This window comes from Crotalus tigris, unplaced genomic scaffold (assembly GCF_016545835.1).
Source record: "Crotalus tigris isolate CLP2741 ecotype Arizona unplaced genomic scaffold, ASM1654583v1 scf7180000018210.256481, whole genome shotgun sequence".
Taxonomy (NCBI): Eukaryota; Metazoa; Chordata; class Lepidosauria; order Squamata; family Viperidae; genus Crotalus; species Crotalus tigris.
In genome coordinates, this window is record NW_024096883.1 from 18169 (window position 1) to 43277 (window position 25109).

General features: G+C 35.0%; 1 protein-coding gene and 1 pseudogene across 8 annotated transcripts in view; both read left to right on the forward strand.

Annotated features, from left to right (window-relative positions):
- Nucleotides 1-25109, forward strand: part of PDE10A (phosphodiesterase 10A) — a 102145-nt gene that overhangs the window by 14269 nt on the left and 62767 nt on the right. For 4 of the 8 annotated variants that reach the window (XM_039348920.1, XM_039348921.1, XM_039348926.1 and 1 more), the window contains exon 2: nt 17623-17751. In XM_039348920.1, the coding sequence (XP_039204854.1) occupies nt 17623-17751 (129 nt within the window). Of the gene's footprint in view, nt 1-11808; nt 11841-13477; nt 13542-13610; nt 13747-17622; nt 17752-25109 lie in introns of those variants that run through there. The other 4 variants (XM_039348927.1, XM_039348922.1, XM_039348923.1 and 1 more) reach the window with 4 other exon arrangements.
- LOC120310484 lies at nt 22754-22848 on the forward strand (annotated as a pseudogene).

Here is a 25109-nt window from a genome sequence, read left to right on the forward strand (position 1 = left end):
TAAAACCATCCCAAAGGAAAAAAAAAATGCAAGAAAGCAAAATGGTTGTCTGAGGAAGCTTTGCAAATAGCTGAGAAAAGAAGGGAAGCGACAGGCAAAGGAGAAAGAGAAAGATACATCCAATTGAATGCAGGATTCCAGAGAATAGCTAGCAAGAGACTAAGAATGCCTTTCCTAAAATGGCCTAGTGCAAAGAAATAGAAGAAAACAAACAGAATAGGGAGGACCAGGAGATCTCTTCAAGACAAATTGAGATATGAAGGAACATTCATGCAACCATGGGCAGATAAAGGACCAAAATGGCAGGGACTTAACAGAGGCAGAAGAGATTAAGAAGAGATGGCAAAACTACACAGAAGAACTATACAAGAATGAGCTTAATGTCCCAGATAACCACAATGAGATGGTCACTGACCTTGAACCAGACATCCTAGAATGTGAAGTGAAATCGGCCTTAGAAAATCTGAGCAACAACAAAGCTAGTGGAGGTGACAGTATTCCAGCTGAGCTATTCAAAATCTTAAAAGACGATGCAGTAAAAGTGCTACACTCAATTTGACAGCAAATTTGGAAAACTCAACAGTGGCCACAGGATTGGAAAAGATCAGTTTACATTCCAATTCCAAAGAAAGGCAATGCCAAAGAATGTTCAAACTATCACACCATTGCACTCATTTCACATGCTAGTAAAGTTATGCTTAAAATCCTACAGGCTAGACTCCAGCAGTATGTGGATTGAGAACTACCAGAAGTACAGGCAGGATTTCGAAGAGGCAGAGGAACTAGAGATCAAATTGCCAACATACGCTGGATCATGGAGAAAGCTAGGGAGTTCCAGAAAAACATCTTCTTCTGCTTCATTGACTATGCAAAAGCCTTTGATTGTGTGGATCACAACAAATTGTGGCAAGTTCTTAAAGAGATGGGAGTACCAGACCATCTCATTTGTCTCTTGAGAAACCTATATGCAGGTCAAGAAGCAACAGTGAGAACTGGACACGGAACCACTGATTGGTTCAAAATTGGAAAAGGAGTTCGGCAAGGCTGTATACTGTCGCCCTGCCTATTTAACTTATATGCAGAGCACATCATGAAAAAGGCAGGGCTAGATGAATCAAAAGTTGGAATTAAGATTGCCGGGAGAAATATCAACAACCTAAGATATGCAGATGATACCACTCTAATGGCAGAAAGTGAAGAGGAGCTAAAGAGCCTCTTGATGCGGGTGAAGAAGGAGAGTGCAAAAGTTGGCTTGAAACTCAACATTAAGAAAACCAAAATCATGGAATCCGGCCCTCTCAATTCCTGGCAAATAGATGGGGAAGAAATGGAGGTAGTGACAGATTTTATTTTTCTGGGCTCCAAGATCACCTCAGATGGGGACTGCAGCCAAGAAATTAAAAGACGCTTGCTCCTGGGGAGGAAAGCTATGGCAAATCTAGACAGCATACTAAAAAGCAGAGACATCACCCTGCCAACAAAAGTGCGTATAGTCCAGGCCATGGTTTTCCCAGTTGCAATGTATGGCTGTGAAAGTTGGACCATAAGAAAGGCTGAGGGCCAAAGAATTGAGGCCTTTGAACTATGGTGCTGGAGAAGACTCCTGCGAGTCCCTGGACTGCAAGGCGTTCAAACCGGTCAGTCCTAGAAGAGATCAACCCCGACTGCTCTTTAGAAGGCCAGATCCTGAAGTTGAAACTCAAATACTTTGGCCACCTAATGAGAAGGAAGGACTCACTGGAGAAGGGCCTAATGCTGGGAAAGATTGAGGGCAATAGAAGAAGGGGACGACAGAGAATGAGATGGCTGGATGGAGTCACTGAAGCACTAGGTGTGAACTTAAATGGACTCCAGAAGATGGTAGAGGACAGGAGGACCTGGAGGAACGTTGTCCATGGGGTCGCGATGGGTCGGGCACGACTTCGCAATTAACAACAACAACAACAACCATAGATGAAAACAATTAATCCCATTTATTAGAGCAATGGTTCAAGCATGATATTTTTAGCTATTTGATTCAGGAATGGGCTTGGGTTGTCTTATTGATTTTGTGTTTGGTTGTTGAGGTAAATAGATGAAAAGATTGCCAGTTATAACCAAGTTAACAATTGCTTAGCTTTAGTGTAAAGGTGATTTTTCCCCAAATATCTAAAATATGGAAGCAAAAAAACTCTTGTTAAATGCTTTCTAAAGTTGTATGTAGAGAGTTATCTGAGTTAACAATATCTAGGAATTAAAATGGTTTTAAAGAACTCTAGTTATATTGCATGTGATTTGAATGCTGCACATTCTGCTTAAAGCAAAATTTAAAGCAAGGAAGTTAGTAAAATTTCTATAGGTGTACTGAAATTAAAGTAAATGCAATTAATAGAGTATTATTAGGGTTTATTTTTACATTTATACCATTTGCAGTATATCAAACATTTCAGGAAGCAATTTTTGCATTGCCAAGTTTATTGTAATTTCTCTTCTATTTTGTAAGGCAATATTGCTGTCTGCTTGTCTTCTGCGTATTGATTTAACCCTTCATAAAGAGGGAATAGTTCATATATATATATATATATATATATATATATATATATATATATATATATATATGTAGGTCTTTATATTCATTCAGAAGTTATAATTATATCTGGTTATACTATCAAAAGCAAAGATAAGCTAAGTAAGCCATGTGCTGCTGCTGCAAGATGAGATGAAATATTATACTATCTGCAAATGTTAGTCCATGCAAATCTAGGCAGCTGACACTCTGTGCAGGGCAAAGTAAATAGCATACTCTGCTTCTTAACCCATTAGGATTGCATATTCCCAATTTAAAACAAATGGCTCCTGTCATAGTTACCCCCTCTGGAAATTATTTATGTTTGTGAAATTGCTCCAGTGAGGAGGAAGTGGAATGAAGAAAATTTAAATGGAAAAGAGGGCGACTGCCTATATAACCAGTGTTTCTCAATCTCAGCAACTTTAAAATAGGTGGATTTCAACTTCCAGAATTGGCTGGGGAATTCTGGAAGATGAAGTCTACTCATTTTTAAGTTAACACTGGCCTGTACCGTAAAACCTTAACTTGGAAGTCTTTAAATGTTCAATTTCATTTAATGTACTTCATTCCTTGCCCCTTCCTTTCTCCCTTTTCATACTGTAATAACTGAAGTACCAGACTCTGTAAACTGATAAGAACCACATGGGTTTTTTTTGCCATAAGCCAGGAATCCCCACTGGGCTTTGTGACGCACAGAGTTTTCTCCTGATGTCAAACAGCTGATAAGTAGCACCTTGGCTTTATTCCTAAACCTGTGTGCCAGAGAGGAAGAAAGGTCTTTTGTCTGAAAAAGGCAGCTCTGTTGTGGTATTTTTTAAAAAAACATCTTATTGCTTTTCTTGAATCAGAGCCAGATTTCTGCCTGCTCAAAACTAACATTATTTCTAAATTACTTGGCAACAGTAAATGTCCACTAGAAAAGTATTTAATTCATGGATTGTTACATTTATTTCATTATGCTCCTAGAATTAGATACAGAATGCAGTATGCAGTGTTTGTAAAACAGAATGAGTCTCAATAGTTAAAGAAAACTGTATATGTATTTCAAGGTTTGTCTCACAAAATACTAGGTTTAAAGCCTAAATGTGTTATCCAGTAATGCAGTGTTTCTCAACCTTGACAATTTTAAGGCATGTGGACTTCAACTCCCAGAATTCCACAGCCAGCATTGCTGGCTGTGGAATTCTGGGAGTTGAAGTCCACATGCCTTAAAATTGTCAAGATTGAGAAACACTGCAGTAATGAAAGGGCTCATTCTGTTTATGGAAGAGACTGTAATCTCACTGAAGCTTCCATTAGTGTGAGCAAGTAAGAACAGAAGAAGATGCAATGTAGCCTATTCTGTCTCCTTCCAGCAATTCAGGTCAGGAAGATCTATTTTCCTTTGTAGAGCAGATTTCCAGAGTTCAAAGTTCTGCACAATGAAGAATAAATCATTGCCAAAAAGTATAATAATTTGTTTTACTGCATGCATTATTCCAAAGTTTCTCTCATAGTAGGATTAAATATTCAAACTTTTTTTGCTGCTATTTTCTTTTCACTTTTATTAATTCTGTAACTATCTACTTCCATTTTAATTGATGTGTGTATATCTTCACATGTGTAAATGCTATCTTTTTAACATAATATAAAAGTAGAAGCCTCATTGAAAATTCTATTAAGATGAATGGCAATATTTCTACCCTTTAGTGTGCATTTTAAATTTAGTCATTTTGACAATCAAGATACTTGCTGTTACTGTACATTGCAACAAATTATCAGATGTTCATTATGTTCTGTTTCTTCTTTTCCCAAGCCTCTGAACCATCTGTGCATAATTCTTCAGTTAATGTGATCCAACTGTTGAGTTTTAGCTATAGCAAATATGCATATGATTAGATATGTCAATATTACTCATTCATATTTTTTCAGTTCTTTGACCAAATAATTCTTGGTTAAAGTTTCAGTCTCAGCTTTTCAGATAAATTAAATAATACCTGTTGTTAGGTAATGTTTTCTATATTTTATTGCTTTTGATCCACAGTTTTTAAAAGGCCATAAATACAGTGTGTTATAAATACAAAGAAACAAAAACAAAAATAAATTGAAGATAAAAGAAAAAAATAATTAAATATAAAATAAAGAAGTACTAATATTTATACAATGGCAGTTCAAAAACAACAAATTAACCATTGACTGCCTGTTGCAATATTGATTGGACTTTCTGTAACATTAATAAGAAGCTAGTGTCATAGTTCCGACAAAGACAAATAAAGCAGAATTCCAAGGCTAGGAAATTCCTCAAAGAACATGTTTATTAGTTACAAAGTATCGGCACGTCAAAAGTGAGACCAAATCTGAACACACACGTAACAATTCCCCAATACAAAGTTAAGAAATCCCACCCCTAACGCTACGCAAGTAACAATGTTCCCCAATACATCTTCTTGGCGGGCTTTTCACGAAAAGCCCATCCTGCAGTCTCAGGAGCAGCCAATGACCTTAATTCCCATGGGACAAAGGTTTATTTTGACTAGTGAAGACCTGGCAATCTCCCCTCCCTTCTTTCAATGTGTCAACCGAAAATTAATAAGGAAGATGGCCGCAGCCATGCTCATTTTCAAAGTTGACAGCTAGTTCATGTGCAGAAAGTGAACATATAGGTTTCATTCTGGGTTTTAAATCAGGTATACTAGAATTTTTTTCATCAGAATAAAACAATAATCTTAGCTTCAGCCCATCTATGGTAAGTCCAAATTTTTTCATAGTTTGATAGATTCCAAATTTTCCAATTATAATTTGCCATCACATTCACATCTATAACTGTTACTTGTCTTTCAATATCCTGTTATCCACTTTGTGAGTATTAAACCAAACAGTGCAAATATATATCCCAAAGATGCTTTTTCACAAGGCAACTGGACTTTCTTGTTTTTCTTTGAAGATGTTTTGCTTCTCATCCAAGAAGCTTTTTCAGCTCTGACTGGATGGTGGGGAATGGAAAGATGTATACTCCTGCAGACAGTTGTTCATTTGCATTCTTTTAGCAAGTCGTTAAAGCTACCTGGAGGCTTATCTGTGTCTCCAAGGTCACCCGAGTAGTGCAAGTGGGTGTGAAGCTATCTTGGAACTGCTGAAAGGACTGTGTTGTAGACTGGAGAAAGATGATGTCATATCCCTCCCCCTCTGTTGAGAGAGGGCTGTTCAGTTTTGACATAGGTGGCCTCTTTGACCCCTTTTTCAAACCAGCAGTCCTCTCTGTCCAAAATGTGGGACCTGGAGTATGTCCAGCCTGTCATATCTAATAAGTTGGACAGAAACCATTGGTGATAGGTGGTCCTGCAGATATCCTGGCACAATGCGATGTAACCAGCACCTTGAGTTGTACCTGGAAGCTTACTGAAAGCCAATATAATGCATACAGCAGTGGTGCTAAATGAACATGCTGAAGCGCACCCACTATTGCCCATGCTGCTGCAGTCTGGACCAGCTTCAGCTTCTGAATACTCATCAAGGGAAACCCCAGATAGAGCATATTGCACTAATCCAATTGGGAGACTTTAGACTATGAATAACTATGAGCAATGCCCTTTGATTTAAGAAAGGGTACAATTGGTGCACCAAATATATTTGTGCAAAAGCCCTCCTGGTTACAGTTACCACCTACTGTTTCTCACCCCAAACAGATTAAAATATGTCAAATCTATGATAAAAAAAGAGTTGAGCCCTGCCAAAAGTAGAGACTTGGAGCTGGATCTCTCCCCCGTCTCTCCACAAACACTGACTAGAATTGGATGATGTTTAAGCTTTATCAAAGAAGTGCTTGGAGCTAGATAGTTTTCAGGTAATTGAGCTTATAAAAAACACCGTATTATCCTGAGTGGCAAAAACCAACACTGGCTATGATGAATTCCAAAACATTTCTCCAAAGTTCTCTTTCGTTAAAAACTGGCAGTTTATTTATTTAACAATGAAATAATGCACATATTGTTTGCAGTAACATTAGAGGATAGAAGAACTGGTTAGTTAGTTCTAACTGCAATTATTGAAATTGTCATCTGTGCACATACTGAAGATTACTACTGTGATAGATGGGAACTCTGGAACAGAGGAATCCCTATAATATTAAAGCAACTCCTTTTAAACCCGAATTGTGCTGAGATGATACAGAATAAAATTGTAATTATAGATGGGTATCTCAGTTTTCAGTTATATAAAACGAGTAAACTTTGTGATCATAAACTCACATAATACAGAGAGATTATTTTGGACTGAGAAGTATTTAGCTACCACATTGTAAGCCCTAACTGCAGGAGAAAATGTCATCAGAGACTTCTTGGGGCATGCTGAGGAAATAATGATAATATAGCTTAATTTATCCACTTCATAACCTTTCCTGTGGCCATATTGCCAGGACAATTAATCATCTTACCTATTTTGACTTGAATTCCTAATCTGTCTTTTACGGTACTGATTTTGATAGGTTGGACTATTTTTCCCTTTTGCGTAAAGACAGATGCAAAGAATGAATTAGGCTGTTCTGCTTTCTCTCTGCTGCCTGTCACCTCCTTGCCATCTTATCCCATTAGTGAACAGATCATTTCCTTCACTTTTTTTCTTATTTTTTACATGTTGAAAGAAACTTTTAAAAATTGTTTTTGATATTTGCTGCAAGTCTTAGTTCATTGTGAATCTTGGCTTTCCTGACTTCATCTTTGCAGATTCAGACTGTATAAGATACGGGAAAGAATATTGTTACATTTTTAGAGAAAATGAAAAGTTATTGAGTTAGAAATAAAGTAAATGAATATGAAACTGGTTAATTTGATTAAGGTTTAAATATATATATTGTTATTTCTGGTAATTATTAATGGACTTTTGCTTATTAAGCTTGAATGTTGAGTCTTTATATTTTATTTATAGATAAGAGATGAGGTACAGGAAGAAATATTAGAGAAGATGATAAGTTACTAAAATGTTAGTGCTTGTCTTGATGAGAGGGAAAGTAATTTCTTTATGTATCCTTTTTCTTATATCTTTTTTCTTTCCTTCCCCCTTTTTTTCTTTACATGTTTCAATTTTTCTCTTATTTAGTCGTCCCCAAGATTCAATAATGTCATCTATTAAATATTCTACATATTGGAACTATAAAGTTTCATTTACTTTACAAGTGAATTTTATAGTAAATTTTATAGAGATTTGTTTATGATGTTATTGGAGTTAAAGGTTAAGTATGATATTTTTTTTCTCTTTTTTTTCTTTTTTCTTTTTCTTTTTTATTGTCAACTTTGTCATTAATAACCCTGTATTCTGCTCTGGGAAGTGAGGGGAAGGGGGTTGGGGGTGGGTGGGTGGAAGAGTGGGTGGGTAAGGATCATATAGATATGGTAGTTTATAAGAAAGGTGTGGCCTGGGCATTTCCCCTATGCTGTGTTCATGTGTTTGAGAGGGATGAGAGGAGAAGAAGGTGTAGGGAGGAAGTAGGATGGTAAGAGGAGAAGGGGAGGGGAAGAGAGTAGGAGGGGAGGAGAGAAAGAGGAGGGAAGTAGGGAAGGTTTTAGAGAGGGTGGACGCGGCCTGGGGGGATTGGGCAGGTGGTACCAATGGTTATGAATTTATTTTATTCCAAAATTGTATTTTGTATGATGTACAAATGGAAAAAAAATAAAAACTTTTTCAAAAAAAAAAATTCTACATATTTGTAGGGAAAAAACAGAAAGAGCGGGTGGGGTTGGGGGTGGAAGTAAGCAAGTCATCAGCCTAGAATTAATTATATTCCTACAAACAATTCAAGTCCAACCCCTCTTGAATTCTTTTTACCTTAGCAGGTACCAATTTAGTATTGTACATTAGTTGATAAGATTCTTGCAATACTCTTCTGAACTAGAATTTATGTATGATCCTGATCTTCACGTCTAACATCCTTGCCAATAGTATCTACATTCTGAAAACATTCCTAGCATATTGTTAGCAAGTACTTATGCTATTTGGGAAAGACATTGTCTAGCCACACTTCAGATAGTTTGGTATAGTTTGGAAAGACATTGTCTAGCCACACTTCAGACAGTTTGGTATAGTGTTGGACTAGCCACACTTTGGGCAGTATGGTATAGTGTTAGACTGGGAAAACCCAGATTAAAATATCCACGTGACCATGAATCTCACTGTGTGTCTTCAGGGCAGGTACTTTCTTTTAGTCTAGATGGTCGCTAGGATTAAATGTGGGTAATCTCATTTTTAGAAGCCTTGAAAGAACTTGTAAACGTCAACAAATATCACATAGATCTTAGCTATCTCTGCTTCTGTTTTCATAGCTCAGTTCTTGTGCTGTTAAGACCCTTGACTGACTAGGAAAGAATGCTTATTCTGAATCAAGCCCATTGGAAAGTGATGGCATCAGTGATGGCATCAGATACCAATGGGTCTGCTCAATAGCTTCTTATCTACTTTAACATTATATATTACATATATATTTAATTATATATTAAAAATGAAGCCATTGTGATTTAGCCATGAATTTGATTTCTCAGGATATGATTTGGCAGGGTTTTTTTTCCTTACTAAAAGTACTTTTCCTACTGTTTGACACAGAGAGAAATGAGAGAAAAGCAAAAAGAAAGTTCTCATTTTATAGTTTTGTACAACCTCAGCAAGTGAAAGAGTAGTAACTGCCTTTTTTTTTTAAAAAAAAACTAATTTGAAAATATTAGAAGTGTAGAATAATTTAAAATCAATCACTTATTTGAAAATTATGGGTGTGAAAATTATGCTGACATTGGAAAGAAAGAATAATCTCAAAGCAGTAAAGTTTTATGGCAATAATAGAACTGAAATGCTTTGGTTTTGAAGGTAAAAAGATCCTTCATATCACAGCTTCTGTGCAGTCCTTGGAAAAGATGCATTTGGTTTAAAGAGTCCAATATAAGTGGTATGCTTACACTTCGTTTGAAGCATCTTTTTGCCATCCATCTGAAGTACTGCACAGCCTGAAACAAGAGAAAGTTGCTAGGGCTGTTAATAGTGTTCTTGAAATGAATACCAATGGTGAAGGCTAGTGTAAAGGTCCTTCAAAAGGTTTTCTGTTGGCAGATACCACTACTTGCAAATGAAGGAAGTTAATAGATACATCATCTTCAAAATATAATGTTCCCATTAAATATAGAAAACTAGAGGATTAAACAATGTTGTGATAGGAAAAAGATGAAATCTGTTTTTCCAGACCTATGTGAATTTAAGGCAATGAAGATTGTAGTTTATAATTTAAAGTTTACATATAATCATAGCAGTGAGTAAAAACATTTTTTTTAAAAAAATATTTCCATAACTATCTCATAACCCAGTGATGGCGAACCTTTTAGAGATTGAGTGCCCAAACTGCAACCCAAAACCCACTTATGTATCGTCAGGTGCTGGTGGGCGTGGCCCATTGGGTGGGTGTGGCCCATTGGGTGGGTATGGCCCATTGGGTGGGCGTGGTTGTGGTGGTAACGGTAGACTGGGTGGGACTAAAAAGTTCAATCAATCAATTCCAATTTTGCGAGATCTTTTTTTTCCCCACGAGAAGTTGAAATTGATTGATTGAACTTTTTTTTGTTTTTGCACACGGCTGCAGAGGCCTAAAGCGAAAAGGTTTTATAAAACCCAGCTGAAGGCCTAGGACTGGGGTGACGGCGCATGTGTCCACAAAGAGGGCTGTGCGTGCCATACGTTTGCCACCACGGTCCTAACCCAAATACTTTCTTGGAGAGAAGTATTGTAAACTTGCTTCTTAAAAGTTTATATTTTTATCTTTATAGCATTTTTCTGTTTTCCTTTGAAAATAGTGAAATTGCAGTTTGGAAATAAGTAAATATCATCTAATAAATAAGAAAAATATTAATTAAATATTAGAAATGTTTAATATTTGCAATTTCAGCACTTTGCTGAGTTGATTGCTAAGGCAATATGTAAAATTATGTTTTGTTGTATTTATTATGTATTAAAAACTATCACTGCTCCTGTATGATGCCTGCCTTAACATTTAAGATAAATAATTTTTGTCTACTGTATGAGTAAATAAGAACAGGAACCTCTAGTATTCTTCTGAAATTTTGCTGACTTTTTGCTTAGATTTATGAAATATGTTATTTTAATATAATTACCCTCCCACCAAGAGAACAGGAAGTGAATCACTTCCCTTTTGCAAAATTTATTCCACTATACAGCCATCAGTTTTACTATTCTTCTGAAATTTAGAAGTTTTCCCAGTTACCGACAGCTCTGTATTAAACATAATCTTCAGAACAAAAATATGTTAATCATTTCCTTGAAACTCTGAAGATACAAATATTGTTCTTGCATGCAGGTCCTGACTCAATCATTCTCAAAATTGATGGTATTAATTTCACTTTCCCAAAGTTATTTTAGAAAAAAACCCTTACACATAATTGCTATAAGAGGAAACAATAGAATATACCATATATAATAACATCCTGCAATGTTAGTCCAGATATAATAAAGTGATTTTGGGGATGGGGACATATGCTGATTTCCAATAAAACAGTGAGAGGCTCTTATTTCCAAATACCAAATCAGATCTACCTCATAGATAAAGCAGATTATTTTGATGAACTGCTGAATTGGATCTGAAACAAATCCTTAAGTGAAGTGTATTATTACTGTTTATTTTGTTCCTGCTCCATAAATTTATATTTTTTCTATCTTCCCATACATGCAGAATGGTGTATGGATAAGGAATTTATTCAGTGCTCTTCTCAGAACAACTTTAACATTGTTAGAAATAGTGATATTTTACGGCCATTCTGAAAGTGAACTGGAATGTGATTTTAAAATATGTATGTATGTATGTACGTATGTACATATGTACTTATGTACGTATTTATTTATTTATTTATTTATAACATACATATATCACCCATCTCACATAAGTGACTTTGGGTAGTTTACAATAAAAATATAAAAAATGTTATAAAAGCACAACCTCCCCAAAGTTAAAAAAGAGCTAAGAACAAAGTTAAAATGAAAATATTACAGATTAAAAAAGGTAGAAGATGCAAAACAGATTTTGGCAAAACTCTTTTAAACATTTGCATAACTTTAGTTATTATGGAATACACACTGTGTATTGTTACCCTGTATGATTTGTTCCAATATCCCTTTTATCATCAAATTGTCCTGATTCCCCCAAATCTGGGACAGACCTTGTTAATCTGACAACACTAAAGTTGACATGACTCTCTTAGTTTGTCTCTCTCTCTCTCTCTCTCTCATATCTGACATAGGAAGGTGAAGTGTTAGAGGGCCTTTGCCTAAGGTAGGTACCATCCAGGCTTTGAACCCAGGTCTCCTGTGTCAGAGAGGCACTCTAACCACTATGCTATGCAGCTGCTCATGGAAAATAAGGCCAAAGTGGTCCAGTGATGGTAGGAGCATTTGGAGCTATAGCTCCTAACCTGGGAAAGTGGCTCCAACAGATTCCAGAAACAATGTCAATTCTCTCTGTCTAGAAGAGTGTTGTGTTAGGAACAGCTAAGATATATGTATATATGTATATACGTAAATATGCATGTTGATCTGGGAAAGAGAATGATTGGCCTAAAGTCATCCAGCTGGCTTTCACGCCATATATCATCTTTGCTGCAGTGCATTCCTTTATATTTGAATGAGTAACACCAACAGCAACAAAAATGACTTGAAAGGAATATTACAAAATTGTTGTGATTTTGAATTCTAATTTTTGAACAAAGGAAGAATCCATTTAACGGTATTAGTATCTAATGCATGCAATACAATGCAAACAAATATCTGAGTGCCTTAAAAAGCTGTTATAGAAATACAATTCCTTATTGATGTATTGGTGAGATATAAGGAACAATTCTGCTATCATTCACTCTTCCTGAATAGCGAATATTGTGAGGAATGTATAATGCCTATGATCACAGCATTCTGTAATATGGGTAGTTCTCAATTTATGACTGTAATTGAGCCTGGAATTATAGTCATAAGTCATTGTTGTTGCAAGCTGAGGCACTGTAGGAGAGAGGCTGGCAGAGAGACAGGGAGGGGGTTAAACGAGGCATCAGTTTAGAATTGTTATGTAACCACAAACAACCCCCCTTTGAATGCCTTTAGTGCTTTTCCAATTCTGTCTGGGTGCTGACCATTAATCTGAGTAGATTTCTGTGCATAGGCTTTTAGCAATAAATCGGTTAATTTGAACCTTCATGTATGAACCTAATAGGCATCCATGACCAGAAGTAATTTTCCAGCCTTTTTTTGCAGTGGTTGTTAAGCAAACCCATTCATTTGAATTGCAGTCATGTGATCACAAAATACTGTGATGGGTGATAAAGTGTCCCCTGACATGCAGTCATGTGATCATGGGGGCAGCAAGACCATTTATAGGCTACAAAACATCCATTTTGTGGTTGTTATAATTTGTACAGTTGTAAAACAAATAGCCATTAAGTGAAGATCCTTGAACTTCCAGTATACCGATGCTGCTGTAATATGAGGTGAACTTGTCACACAAATACACACCTGCATACATGTATAATCTCTTACAGTATAGAATATAAACTGAGTCTGTGAATTGAGGAATTCCTCATTCAAATCTTATTATTGTTCTTTAGCGGAGCAGTTTTAAGATTATACAGTATATCCTATGAGAGTAAACAAACTCCTCATATTTACTGTATATGGTTGCTGCAAAATATCTAACACATAAGAAATCCTTCCAATAATTTGGAAACACAGTGATGATGGTAGTGAACATTATTCATACTGCTAACATTAAAAAAAAATGTTTATCTCCCATATACTCTCACTGAGAAGCAGTAGTTAAGGCATTATTATAGTTAAGATGTCATTGCGGTCCCCAGAAGAACTAATTAACACTTTTATATTCAGAGTGTTTTTTGTTTGTAAAAACATGTAACTTACTCCCTCTAGGCAATTTGATGTACTTGTTTCCGATACGTCTTTGAAAAATATTTGTATCATGCCAGTTACAAAGGTAGGAATATGTTTGTGGTGAAATAATTTTTTTAAAAAAATATTGTATATCAAAGCTCATAAAGTTTTAAGAGAAGTGCAAGCTGCTGCTTTGTAGTGTTTTGATAATACTACTTGATTTAAACTTAGTGATTGTGATCCTGGTTTATTATACTGGTTTATTATGAACAACGAAGTACATGGACATCAGTTGGATATAAGTAAGGGTAAGAAAAATGCTAATCAAAAATGGAATTATTTTGCATATATTAAACATTTTCTGCTTAAATTTCTTATATCTCTCAGGGTATAATTATTGCTTTTATTTATTTATTTGATCAAATTAGTACTGGCACAGGGCTGCCTTTGTTTATAGTTTCTTTACTGTTTTAAAGGCATAGTTTAAATTTTATGATATACAAAATGCAGGCATATTCTAGCAAGTTTTAGTCTTTGGTAGACACATTCCCTGATAAAATGTATAAATTAGTTTGTGAAATGGGATAATTAAAGGAACATATCACTGAAAAATCAGTTTTTAAAGAATGTGCCTTACTGAATTTTCTCAGGCTTTGCATTTTGGCATACAAATTGCAGTATTGGGAGGGAAGTCAGCACCTTACTGAAAGAAAAAATATTCTTTATAACAAGTCACATTTACCCTGCAGAATGCCAATGTATTCTTGTTTTAAAGAGGTGTTCAGTTATGTGCTCAATGTTCTATCATGTTACTTAACAAAACTGATTTGTTTCCTAGCTATCCGCTCTGATTTTTGCAGTAAAAATCTTCCCATGTAATTTCTTTTTTCTTTTTTTCTTGTACATTCAGGCTATGACCTCATAAGTATGGTTGTCTCTAAAGTATGGGCATTACCATGGTTCTATTTTCTTCTTCCTTGTGACTTTTCCTTACAGTTAACTGTATTTTTAAAGTTATAAATGAGATTTTTGCTGAAAATGGAATTCATTTCATGTATGAATGAGCAAGGATCAATCTTGGCATGTAGAGAAAAAGTAGATAAGCTTTGGGAAGTTTTTCAAATTATGTGTAAGACTCTTGTCTAATGTTCTGAAATCTGTTAGGAGTTATTTTTGATCCTGTTTCCTATGGAAGATGTCACGCCAGGTGGCAGTACATAGCTGTCTGGGCTGATATTAGTGAGGATCAGCGGGATCAAACCGAGTTAATATACAGGAGACCACCAGGAAATCTGAGGATTACATGGGGAAGTCAAAAAAGGCAGCAGTAGATAGTTTTTTCATTGTTGACAAAAAAACCTCTATATGGACAAAATTCATGTCCTCATCAGGAGTAAAGCTTGACTTGTGGGATTCATTCATTCATTCATTCATTCATTCATTCATTCATTTAGTCCAGAGAAGCAGAACCAGCTATGCTGCACTAACATATAGCAAACCTTTATGCTTGCAGCATTCTTTACTACTGTATGTTCACCTCTTTTCATTTTTGAACTGCAAAACTACATTTAAACCATTCAGGATCAACGAACGTTCAGAGTCTTTGGAAGTCATGTGGCATATACATTTAACAAACTATTATTCTTTTTAACAAAAGCAGCAATTTGACTACTTGATTATCACTTTTCAGCTTTATATCTTATCACTAATCATGACATTGTCTTTCTGACTGAATCTGGAAATACCTCAGTGGAACTTGGCATTTTTTAACTTAAAATTTTGTTATGTGCTGTAAAAATTGGAGTTTTTCTTTATATTATCACTCTTATAATAGATAGATAGATAGATAGATAGATAGATAGATAGATAGATAGATAACCTTTATTGTCATTTTGTACTGTGGACACAATGGTACACATTAAAAATGAAATTTAGTTGCTTACACTCAAAGTGTACACATACATAACACACATTTAAACATCCTATATATAACATAGGTACAGACCTACACCCTTACATATAACTAAGTAACATATAAATATTAATCACTGTCCATCTTGAATACATAATGGAAGGAGGAGACTTTAGAGTTCATAAGGTTTACTGCTTTCCTTATCCTTAATCATCAAAGCAATTAGCTTTACAATTCTTTCTTTTCAATAAATAATTGCAGCTTTGTGATGTAGTACAAACCATGCCTAAATTTTTCTTTTACAACTTACTCTTCTAGTTAACATTTACTACAGATAGTCCTTGACTTGCAAATGAATTACATTCATTTAGTGACTGTTAGAAGTTACAGTGCACTGACAAAAGTGATTTATGATCATTTTTCCACACTTACAACCAATGCAGCATTCACATGGTCAAGTGATCAAAATTTGGATGCTCGGCAACTGGCTCATATTGATGACGATTGTAGTGTTCTGGGGTCACTACAGGATCACTTCTGATCAGACCTGACAAGCAAAATCAATGGGGAAGTCAGAGTCATTTAACAAGCATGTTACTAACGAGCTGCACTGGCTTCCTGTGGGTCTCCGGATGCAATTCAAGGTGTTGGTTATCACCTTTAAAGCCCTTCATGGCTTAGGACCAGGTTACTTAAGGACCGCATACTGCCGCATAATTCCCAGAGACTGGTGAGGTCCCACAGATTGGGCCTTCTTCAGGTCCCGTCGGCCAGACAATGTCGGCTGGCGGGCCCTCAGGGAAGAGCCTTTTCTGTGGTGGCTCCGACATGGTGGAATCAACTTCCCCCCGAGATTCGAACTACTCCCACCTTGCTGGCCTTCAAGAAAGCCATTAAAACTCTCCTGTTCCGGCAGGCCTGGGGTTGATGTCCCTGAGGGGCCGGGATATGATTGGGACATACTGTATGAATGCACTCATTTTTATTGTTATATTTATTGTTTTAATTTTGTACGCCACCCTGAGTCCCTAGGGATTGGGCGGCATATAAATTTTATTAATAAATAAATAAACTTAATAAGTGCAAAAAAGGTTGTAAAATGGGGCAAAACTCATTTAACAACTGCCTCACTTAACAATAGATGTTTTGGGCTCTTTTGTGGTCATAAGGCAGGGACTGTTGGTGTGTTTATCTCACTGTCTTGGTTTTTACTTGTAGTGGGGACATTTTTGCTTTGTTTTTTTAAAGGGTAGAATGGTCCCCGTGACTATATATTGCCTCACTTTATGCCTCCATGTGCTGCCATTGCACACTATTCTGTTGTGATTGCAGACTCTATTTTCTCAGCTTTAGTTGCCTCTCAGAATCAGAAGTGCTTTTAACCTACTTGTGTGTATTTTCAGATTTTCAGTCTGTATGAACAGGCAACAATATGTATAAGTTGTAAAATGGGTGGGGATGAACATATGGCACTCTAATACTTAGCTTTCTTTGATTTTTCTGTTATTTCTCTTTTCATATATGTATTTAAAATTTATTTGGATTCATATATGTCAGAAATCAATAACAGATGACTTTACTGTACAATGTTTCACTGTGCCTGTTTCTAATTTAACATACCGTATTTTCTAATATTGAGTTTGTTGATGTTTTAACTTAGATTTCCTCTTCTTTTTTGCTATATGAAAATCTTTTTCTTGTCTAGTTAACATAAACCCCGTTTCAAATCCTTCAAATCCTTGGCTCTCTACATGCCATCATATTGATTTTTGTATGAAACAGAATCAGCTTCAGTTTGCTTAAACTAGGTTTATCATTCATATCCCAAAGGTGCTTTTTCCAAAAGGCAACTGGACTTTCTTGTCTGTTTTTTGTTTTGTTCTTTTTGTTTTGTTCTTTCTGAAGAACTGAACTGAAGAAGCTTTTTGAATGAGAAGTAAAATGTTTTCAAAGCAAAAAAAAAAAAAAAAAGCCAAAACGTCCAGTTGCCTTTTGAAAAAGCACCTTTGGGACAACCATGACCTGGATGATTGAAAAACTCCATAGACATTTCTCATTCATAATTATCCCTTAATAATCTTCTATGCAGATTCTGTTTGCTGAGTGTGTCTTATTTTATCTCTTTATGCCTTTGAATTAAGCATTGTAAAGCCTTTCTTGAGATATTCCTAGCACAACAGAGCTAATTTCTGAATGAGGATTTTGATATTTTTTCTTGTTACGTTTTCCCTTGAAATAGTAATGGTATAAACAATAATGTTCTCTTTTGCAGGTTTGACAGATGAAAAAGTGAAGGCCTATCTTTCTCTTCACCCTCAGGTACTGGATGAATTTGTGTTAGAGAGCGTCGGTGCTGAAACGGTGGAAAAATGGCTACAAAGGAAACAAAATAAAGAGGAAGGTACATTCTTAATAACTTTGAAAACCGCTGGACAAATGTTTGTTTATGATTGTCTGCACTTATTGTAGAATGTGTTTATATTTTTACTTTTGTAAATGCACATCATTAACTTTAAAAAAATGGTATGCTTGTAAACCCCCTTCTACATACAAACACACACACACACACACACACACACACACACACAATATTACTATTTGAGATAACTGTTCAAAATGCCAGCTACAGCTCCTGGAACTTTCCTTAGAACTGTAGCAGAATAGGAGCAATGCTGACCACCTGTTGCCTTTATTATGGAAGCACACAAGTTCTCCATATTTTTTGCCAGACCTTCTTGAAATACAAGAACTAGCATTTTAAATATAGCATGTTAAATATAGCAGTATCAATCATTTTATTACCTCATCTTTCATTATGAAAATAAATTCATTATACATTTAGTTTTTAGTTGCAAAAGTGTCTTTCCCCCCCCATTTTAATAGAGCAATTCTTCCATTAGATTGGTAATACAAGGAAATATATACATTAGTAACAACAAAAGGCACAAGATGAGAGGACAAATAGACAAATTAGCTTAAAATAATTTCACCAGTTCCTCAATTTCTCATGAGTTTCAAAGTTAGCTTTATTCCATTTTGATACAAAACTGTAATTTAAAAATGTTCATAAAATTGTATTGAGTTTTTATGCACATTATCAATTCTCTCTAATGTGCCTTTTTCTAAATATTAGCAATTATATGAATTTTCATGCACGTTTTAATCAGAAATGCAAAGTTTGGAAAAGTGTACACAATTGCATTTTAGTGCATATACATTCTAAATGTAGAAATTGATCTGGTTGAATTAAAAGTCAAATCAAAGGGTTTCTTTATCTCTCAAGGTACACATTGATATTCTACACTGCAGTGTCAGTTTTGCATTTAAAAAAATGAATCAAAATTTGCATTAAAAAAAAGTTGAATGAGACCTATAGGCTCAGTGGTACCTCTCTGAGCTGTGGATTGCTTATCTAGATGAAATGAGCATGACATAAAAGTTAATTAGAAATCTGTCTTTGCTTCCTTCATGTTTCCTAACTGCATTGTGGTTCTTTCAGTGTACTGATTGATCAACATCACATTTTAATTAACTAAAGGCTTAAAGTTCATCCTATTATACATACAATAGTTTGCTTGCCTGTCATATTTAATGAGTTAGAAGAGTTCCATTTCTCCAGTGATTACTGGGTGAGGAGGTAGTTATGGGAAGTGCTGACTTTTGATAAACTTTCAGCAATAATAACACTGAGAGGAAAATCTTAGGCTAAGCCAGATCTTCTTTCTTAATAGAAAGTGTTAGACTTTTTTTTGGCAAGGTTTGTTATCTGCTGCTGTGATTCCATTTGAAGTCTATTCACTGGCTTATTTCATTCATAAGAGAGAGAGAACCACCCTTTCAAGTAAGTTCCTCAGTCCCTGAGAAGATGGCCTCAAACGCTGAAAAACATCTTTCTCTCCCTTCTGTATAATGCACACAAATAGTTAGATCAACTTAAAAGAGGTCAGTGAGAACTGCCACTCTTGACTCTCTCCCCCCTCCCCATTTATTCAGAAGCTGAAGGCAACATATATAGCTCTACTCATTTTTTCCCAAAGCAAATTTTTATGGCTGTGAGTAGACTTGAACCTGCCGATTTCATTGTCCAGTCCAACACATTAATCAGTATACATCTCCTCCTCTCTTCTTTTGGCATGCAAGGTAATGGCGCCCAGTGGTTCCCACCCTAAATAAAAGATTATAATTCTTTCCATAAACCCTATTTCTTTTTAAAAAATATTATTTTTAATAGGAGGATGTGTATGGGAATATAATGTCAACCAGACTATACAATATTTTTCTCTTTTCTTTTCCATGTAGTCTTTTCTATATGAACTAAAGTTTTTTGTTCACCGAGGTCTTTTATATAACTTCTGAAACTTTCAAACACCTTCAGTTTTTAAAACCTGTGTGAGTAGATGCTTTTATTTTGAGTGCTTTCTTAGTTTAGTTTTTAAAAAGTATTTCACTTGTTTTTTGTTTATTAATATAGTCATCTGCTCTCAAAACCTTGTCCAACACATGATGATAAGTATTTCTATTCATTAGTCTATTCAGAAACAGACACAACTTCCTGTACTAGACCAGATACATATCTAACAGAAGAGATGAATTTTTATAAAGGCACCAAAACAAAACTACTTAAAACAAATTCTATCTTCTCCCCAGAATGGCTTGGTTTCAGATCAGGAAGTTATTCATAAAGTAAGTGGTTGGACATCATTGGAAATAAAAATCTAAAGCCTTAGGATTGAAATTAGAGAATATTTCCTACTGTTAACAGCCCCCCTTCCCTTTAGCATGAGAACTGATCATTTTGGCAGACAATAAGTAATCTGAGTAACTGATTTTTAGCTGAATCATAGTTTCCTACTATATTTCACAGTGGCAAGTCTAGTTGTATGCTGCAGGAGAAGATTTGCTGTACACACCTACTTGGCGTTTGCATTTTGGTCTTCATAGTGAATATTTCAGAGAGTATCTTTGCTAGAGATATGATTGTCCCCATGTGTGTGTATGTGGGAGGTGGGTGTTTAAAAAATACTATAAAGCTGAAAGTTTAAGAGTTTTAGAGTTTCATACTATAGCAAGCAATGTTTTGTACAATTTATTATGGTACTCTTTTTTTTTGCTAAATTTAAGTTAAAATCTTTAAAAATTAGACCTAAAAGGTATTTCAAGTGAATGAAAACTGACCATATGTATTTATTCCATCTATACATCACTATATTTCTCTCCATCCTCCATTAAGAAAAGACCTAAGAAGAAAAATTCAAATATTCTTTCTTATTTCTTTCAAAATGCAAAATTTTACCATGTTGCACATTTTAAGTAATATTTGGTCAATGGACATAAAACAAATAATTTCAAAGACAGTGCCTTGCATAGTTGCTAAATTTCTGCAAGGTAATTTTGCTGTAGTTCCAAGAATAGCTTTCTGTCCATTCTATAATCTGAGAGATTCTAAATTTATAGTGAGCTGGCCTATAATGACCTAATAGTCATTTAATGGGAATTCTTTTATATCTCTAAAAGCTCATCTATTGCATGAGAAATTAATGATTCTATAGTTTTTCACCATAGAGTGGTAATAGGTTGCTGTTATTATTTGAATTAATTTTTATTTTATGTGTTCAACCTTCAGTAATAGTTTTCACAAATGCTCTGAGTGCAGAAAGTTTTCCCCAATTCCAAGTAAGACATTTGTGAAAATTCCTAGTCCATATGATAACAACTTTAGGTGTAGAAGCATTCAGAGTTATCCTGAGTAAATCAGAGATCACTGGTTCACTTTTTTATCTGAAAATTCCTTTCTATTAATAAAAGTAGGAAGAAAAATCCATGGCAATGTTTTTGCTGAGTATGATGGTCAAGAATAATTTGTCTGAAGTCCATATTCTTCTTGCAGACACTTTCTGTTCTCAGGATTGAAACTGTAAAGAATTCTTGCTTAATTTATAGAATTACACCATAGCTATTTGAGTACCATTACACTACATGTTCTAACCAGTCAATGTAGAGATACCTATAAGATAGTCATAGAATTCTCTTGTCTGCTGTCATCATTGTCCTCATCTTCCTCTTCCATTATGTTGTCTTACTTCTAAAAAGCATTTTGGGTTCAGAAGAGGCAGCCATAGCCAAGAAGGGAACAAATTAAGGTTCTAGGATGCAGGAGGCAATTTTTTTTTGTTGGTTAAGGCTGCTCTTAATAGATTGTGGAAGAGTGAGTTAAGGCTGCAATGGGTAAAGTTGTCTCATTCTGAGATACAGAGATTTGTGGAAAGAAATTATTTTTAACTAGTGAATCCTAATTTAAAATTGCTTTATGTGCTGTCCCATTTGAGAATGCTAGGAAGTCATGCCACCAATTTTCAGGATAGTCTACTTCTACTCTAAGCTTTTTCAATTCATCTCTGGTCCCAGTCCATTTGGGCAGAATTGTTTCCATATGTCTATTATTTCTTGTAAAAGAAAAGAAACGAAGCTCAGAAATCGGTGTGGTATTTTGCCCCCCTTTTCAAATAATATGCACAGCTACATAGAAAAATAGGCTGCCCTGTACAGTTATTCCTATATAGGATCTGCAAGTGGTCATCAATATAGGAGATTGTTGTGACTGATTAAATATAATTTGAAAAGGTGAACTGTTTATTAAATTTTAAAAATGAATAAAAACCCATCACAGAAATGCCTCAAAGTTTAAATATCAATATCCATCGCATTTTAGGTAATTTACTTATCTGATTTTTTATTATCCTGCCTTTATCATTTTTATAAATAACTCAAGGCAGCAAATATACCTAATGCTCCTTCCTCCTCCTATTTTACCAACAACAACAACCCTCTGAGGTGAGTTATGCTGAGACATAGTGACTGGCTGAAAGTCACTTAGTTTTGCCTTCATGTCTGAGGAGCAACTCACAGTTTCCTGGTTTCTAGCCTGGTGCCTTAAGCACTAATATTTTGTGGATCTCCTATATTTATTTCCAACATTTACTTCTCCTAATGTCTAATCTTTCCTGTCTTCTTTGCTTTATTAGTTATTTATTTATATTTATTCAAATATATTACTGTCCAACTCCAGTGGCCACTTGATTCTCCTTTATCCAAAGTAGAAAAGATAAGCAATACATAAATATCAGAGCTATACATTCCAATTTTTTATATTTAGAAATACTAAAAAAATGAAGATCTCAGTAGAAAGCCTTCTGCCTAACTGGAAAAGAAAATGTATGTATCTGGCTTATCAATCCCATTTTATTTCATACTGAAGATTAGTATTACTACTCACCCAATAAATAGTTTTCTGCTTTTGTAATTTAAAGAGCTTGCTTTGGGATTGAAGTAGTACACTGCAACTACGCTTATTCATTTACAGTGTTTATTGTGAAAGAGTCTAGAAAAAAATATAAAAAGAATATGTAGCACATATACTAAAATTGGAACGATACAGAGAAGATTAGTATGGCCCCTGCACAAGGATGACACGCAAATTCGTGAAGCGTTCCATATTTTTTTTTTTAAAAAAAGAATACCCAGTTACTAGACATTATTGCAACAGTACTTTGGCTTTTGGTGAAGTGGTAGTTGATCAATATTTCTGAAACGTATGTAATACATAAGAACATCATTTTATCTTGAAACGAAATATTGTCTTATATACCCCAAATAAAGGTTGTGTTATTCAGAATCAGGTGAGAATGTCAAAGACGAATGTAAGTGTATTCTCAAGGGTTCTGGTACAGAACAATCTTTTTTATTCCTATTTTAAAACAATGAGAAAAGAGCAACCAGCAATTAGACAAGCAATCAAATGTAGGAATAGAAAACAATAGTCTTTAGTGTATGCATTACTTAGAATCTGAAGAAACCAGCATTCAGCTTTGGTATTTTAAGTACTTATAATGCTGAAGTTTTTCTTGACTACTTTAATTTTAAAAGTTGTTAGAATTAAGCTGTTTTATTCTGAATTTTGAATTCAACTAAGAATTGAGAAGAACTTCCTCCCCTTCTGGTGTTAAAGGTAAAAGTTTTGTCTGTTAATTAAAAAGTACTTAAAGATTAGTCAACTTGAAAACTGGTGGAAGAAAAATGGGCACAAAAGTCAGGTTTTCCTTTATGGCCAAGGCAATGATGAAAGTTATTTGTTTTACCAGTCTTAAAAATATTGGGTGAGTAGAAGAAGATCACAAGTTTTAATAGATTCATCCTTATCTTTTTTCCCCCTCAACAAGCATTTTTTACAGGTGTGCACTGAGGTACCATGAGACTATATGCAGAGAATAACTGTAGCCTATAAACACCCTCTATGTATCCATCCAGCTCTCTAACCAGTTTCACATGCAATTTATTTAAGACTATTGAATCTTGTGAAATTTCATCTTATAGTGATCCTTATCACTTAAATATTTTGAACTAGAGATTCTCAGAGCATGCATGACTGTAATGCACCAGTTGGTGAAAGAAACTGCAACTACAGAACTTTTAGGGCAAATATAAGCAATAAATGTCCCTCCAAAAGTAGTTAAATTGTAGCTCACATTAGTCCTATCTAACATGGCTTATGATGTTGGAAGTTGGAAATGCATTACCTGACTTACATTTGGATGACAGTATTGCTGGATTTGCTTAAACAAGCAATCAATTATTGTAGCTCACAATGTGGAAACACTACTGTGTTCATCATAAATGCTAACCTGTTCATATATCAAAGACAGTGCGTATAATCTTGCAAGATGGGGTGAATATGCAGCAAGCAAAATGAAATCCTCTTCCATACATTTATTTTTTTAAGACTGCATGAAAAGTGGTTTATGTTGTGTGGCTTGGGTAGCAGGAGATTTAAGATACTTTCAGACAAGGCATTTATCATGTAGACAGTCTGCCTCATTATGAATTTTCATAGGGTCCTGGATGACTTGCAGTCTTCTGAATTTTCCACTGTTATATATATATATATATAGTATAAACCTTTGTTGGAAGAAAGAATATGACTACCCACAGATTCCTAGAAAAGAGAAAGAAATACATTTTTGTAAGTTTTCTCATCTTCACATTTGTCTTGAGGACACTTGAAGTTTTTTTTTTTAGTGCAGTGCTTTTAATCCCTAGAGTACAATAAATAAAATGTGACTTTAGTACAAATGTATGCATGTTGTAGTTACAGCAGGGTTCCTTCAGAGAGAATGAAAACTTCCCTTGACGTAAATCTGCTCCATGTTGGATCGCTGCTGTCTCCCATGTGGTAACATATCATTTCTATTGCTAATGATCCCCTTACCCTTATTGACGTTAGCAGACAATTCTCAAGGGGTGTTTTTTTTGTTTCTCTTCTCAGCTGTTCTGAAATGAGAGGGAACTCTTTAGTCTTGACTTCACTGCAGATGTTAAGGATTGCACTATAGAGTTCAGCAAAAGTCTGTTTGCTTTCAGGGTACTTAAAGAGCATGGAAACAAGAAAAAGATCCCATAAAACAATATGTGTTCTATTCCATGATAGGTTAATGGTTCAAATAGAAAATTCACAGGGGTCTACTTTAATTGTTCTTCAGTTGTTGGATTATAATTCAGGTTTGTGCTTTTTATTCAGGTAGTTTTCAAAAACAACAGCAATAAAAAGAATATCTGAATATTTACAAGTAAAAAGTGTGTGTGCAGGTGCGCACACACACATACACACAAATATACAACTCACAGGGATATTTGTTTGCAAAGGGCAAACAAAAAAGAAGCAATAGTTTGCATCCGGTTTGAAACTATTCCAATTTTTTTTTTTTT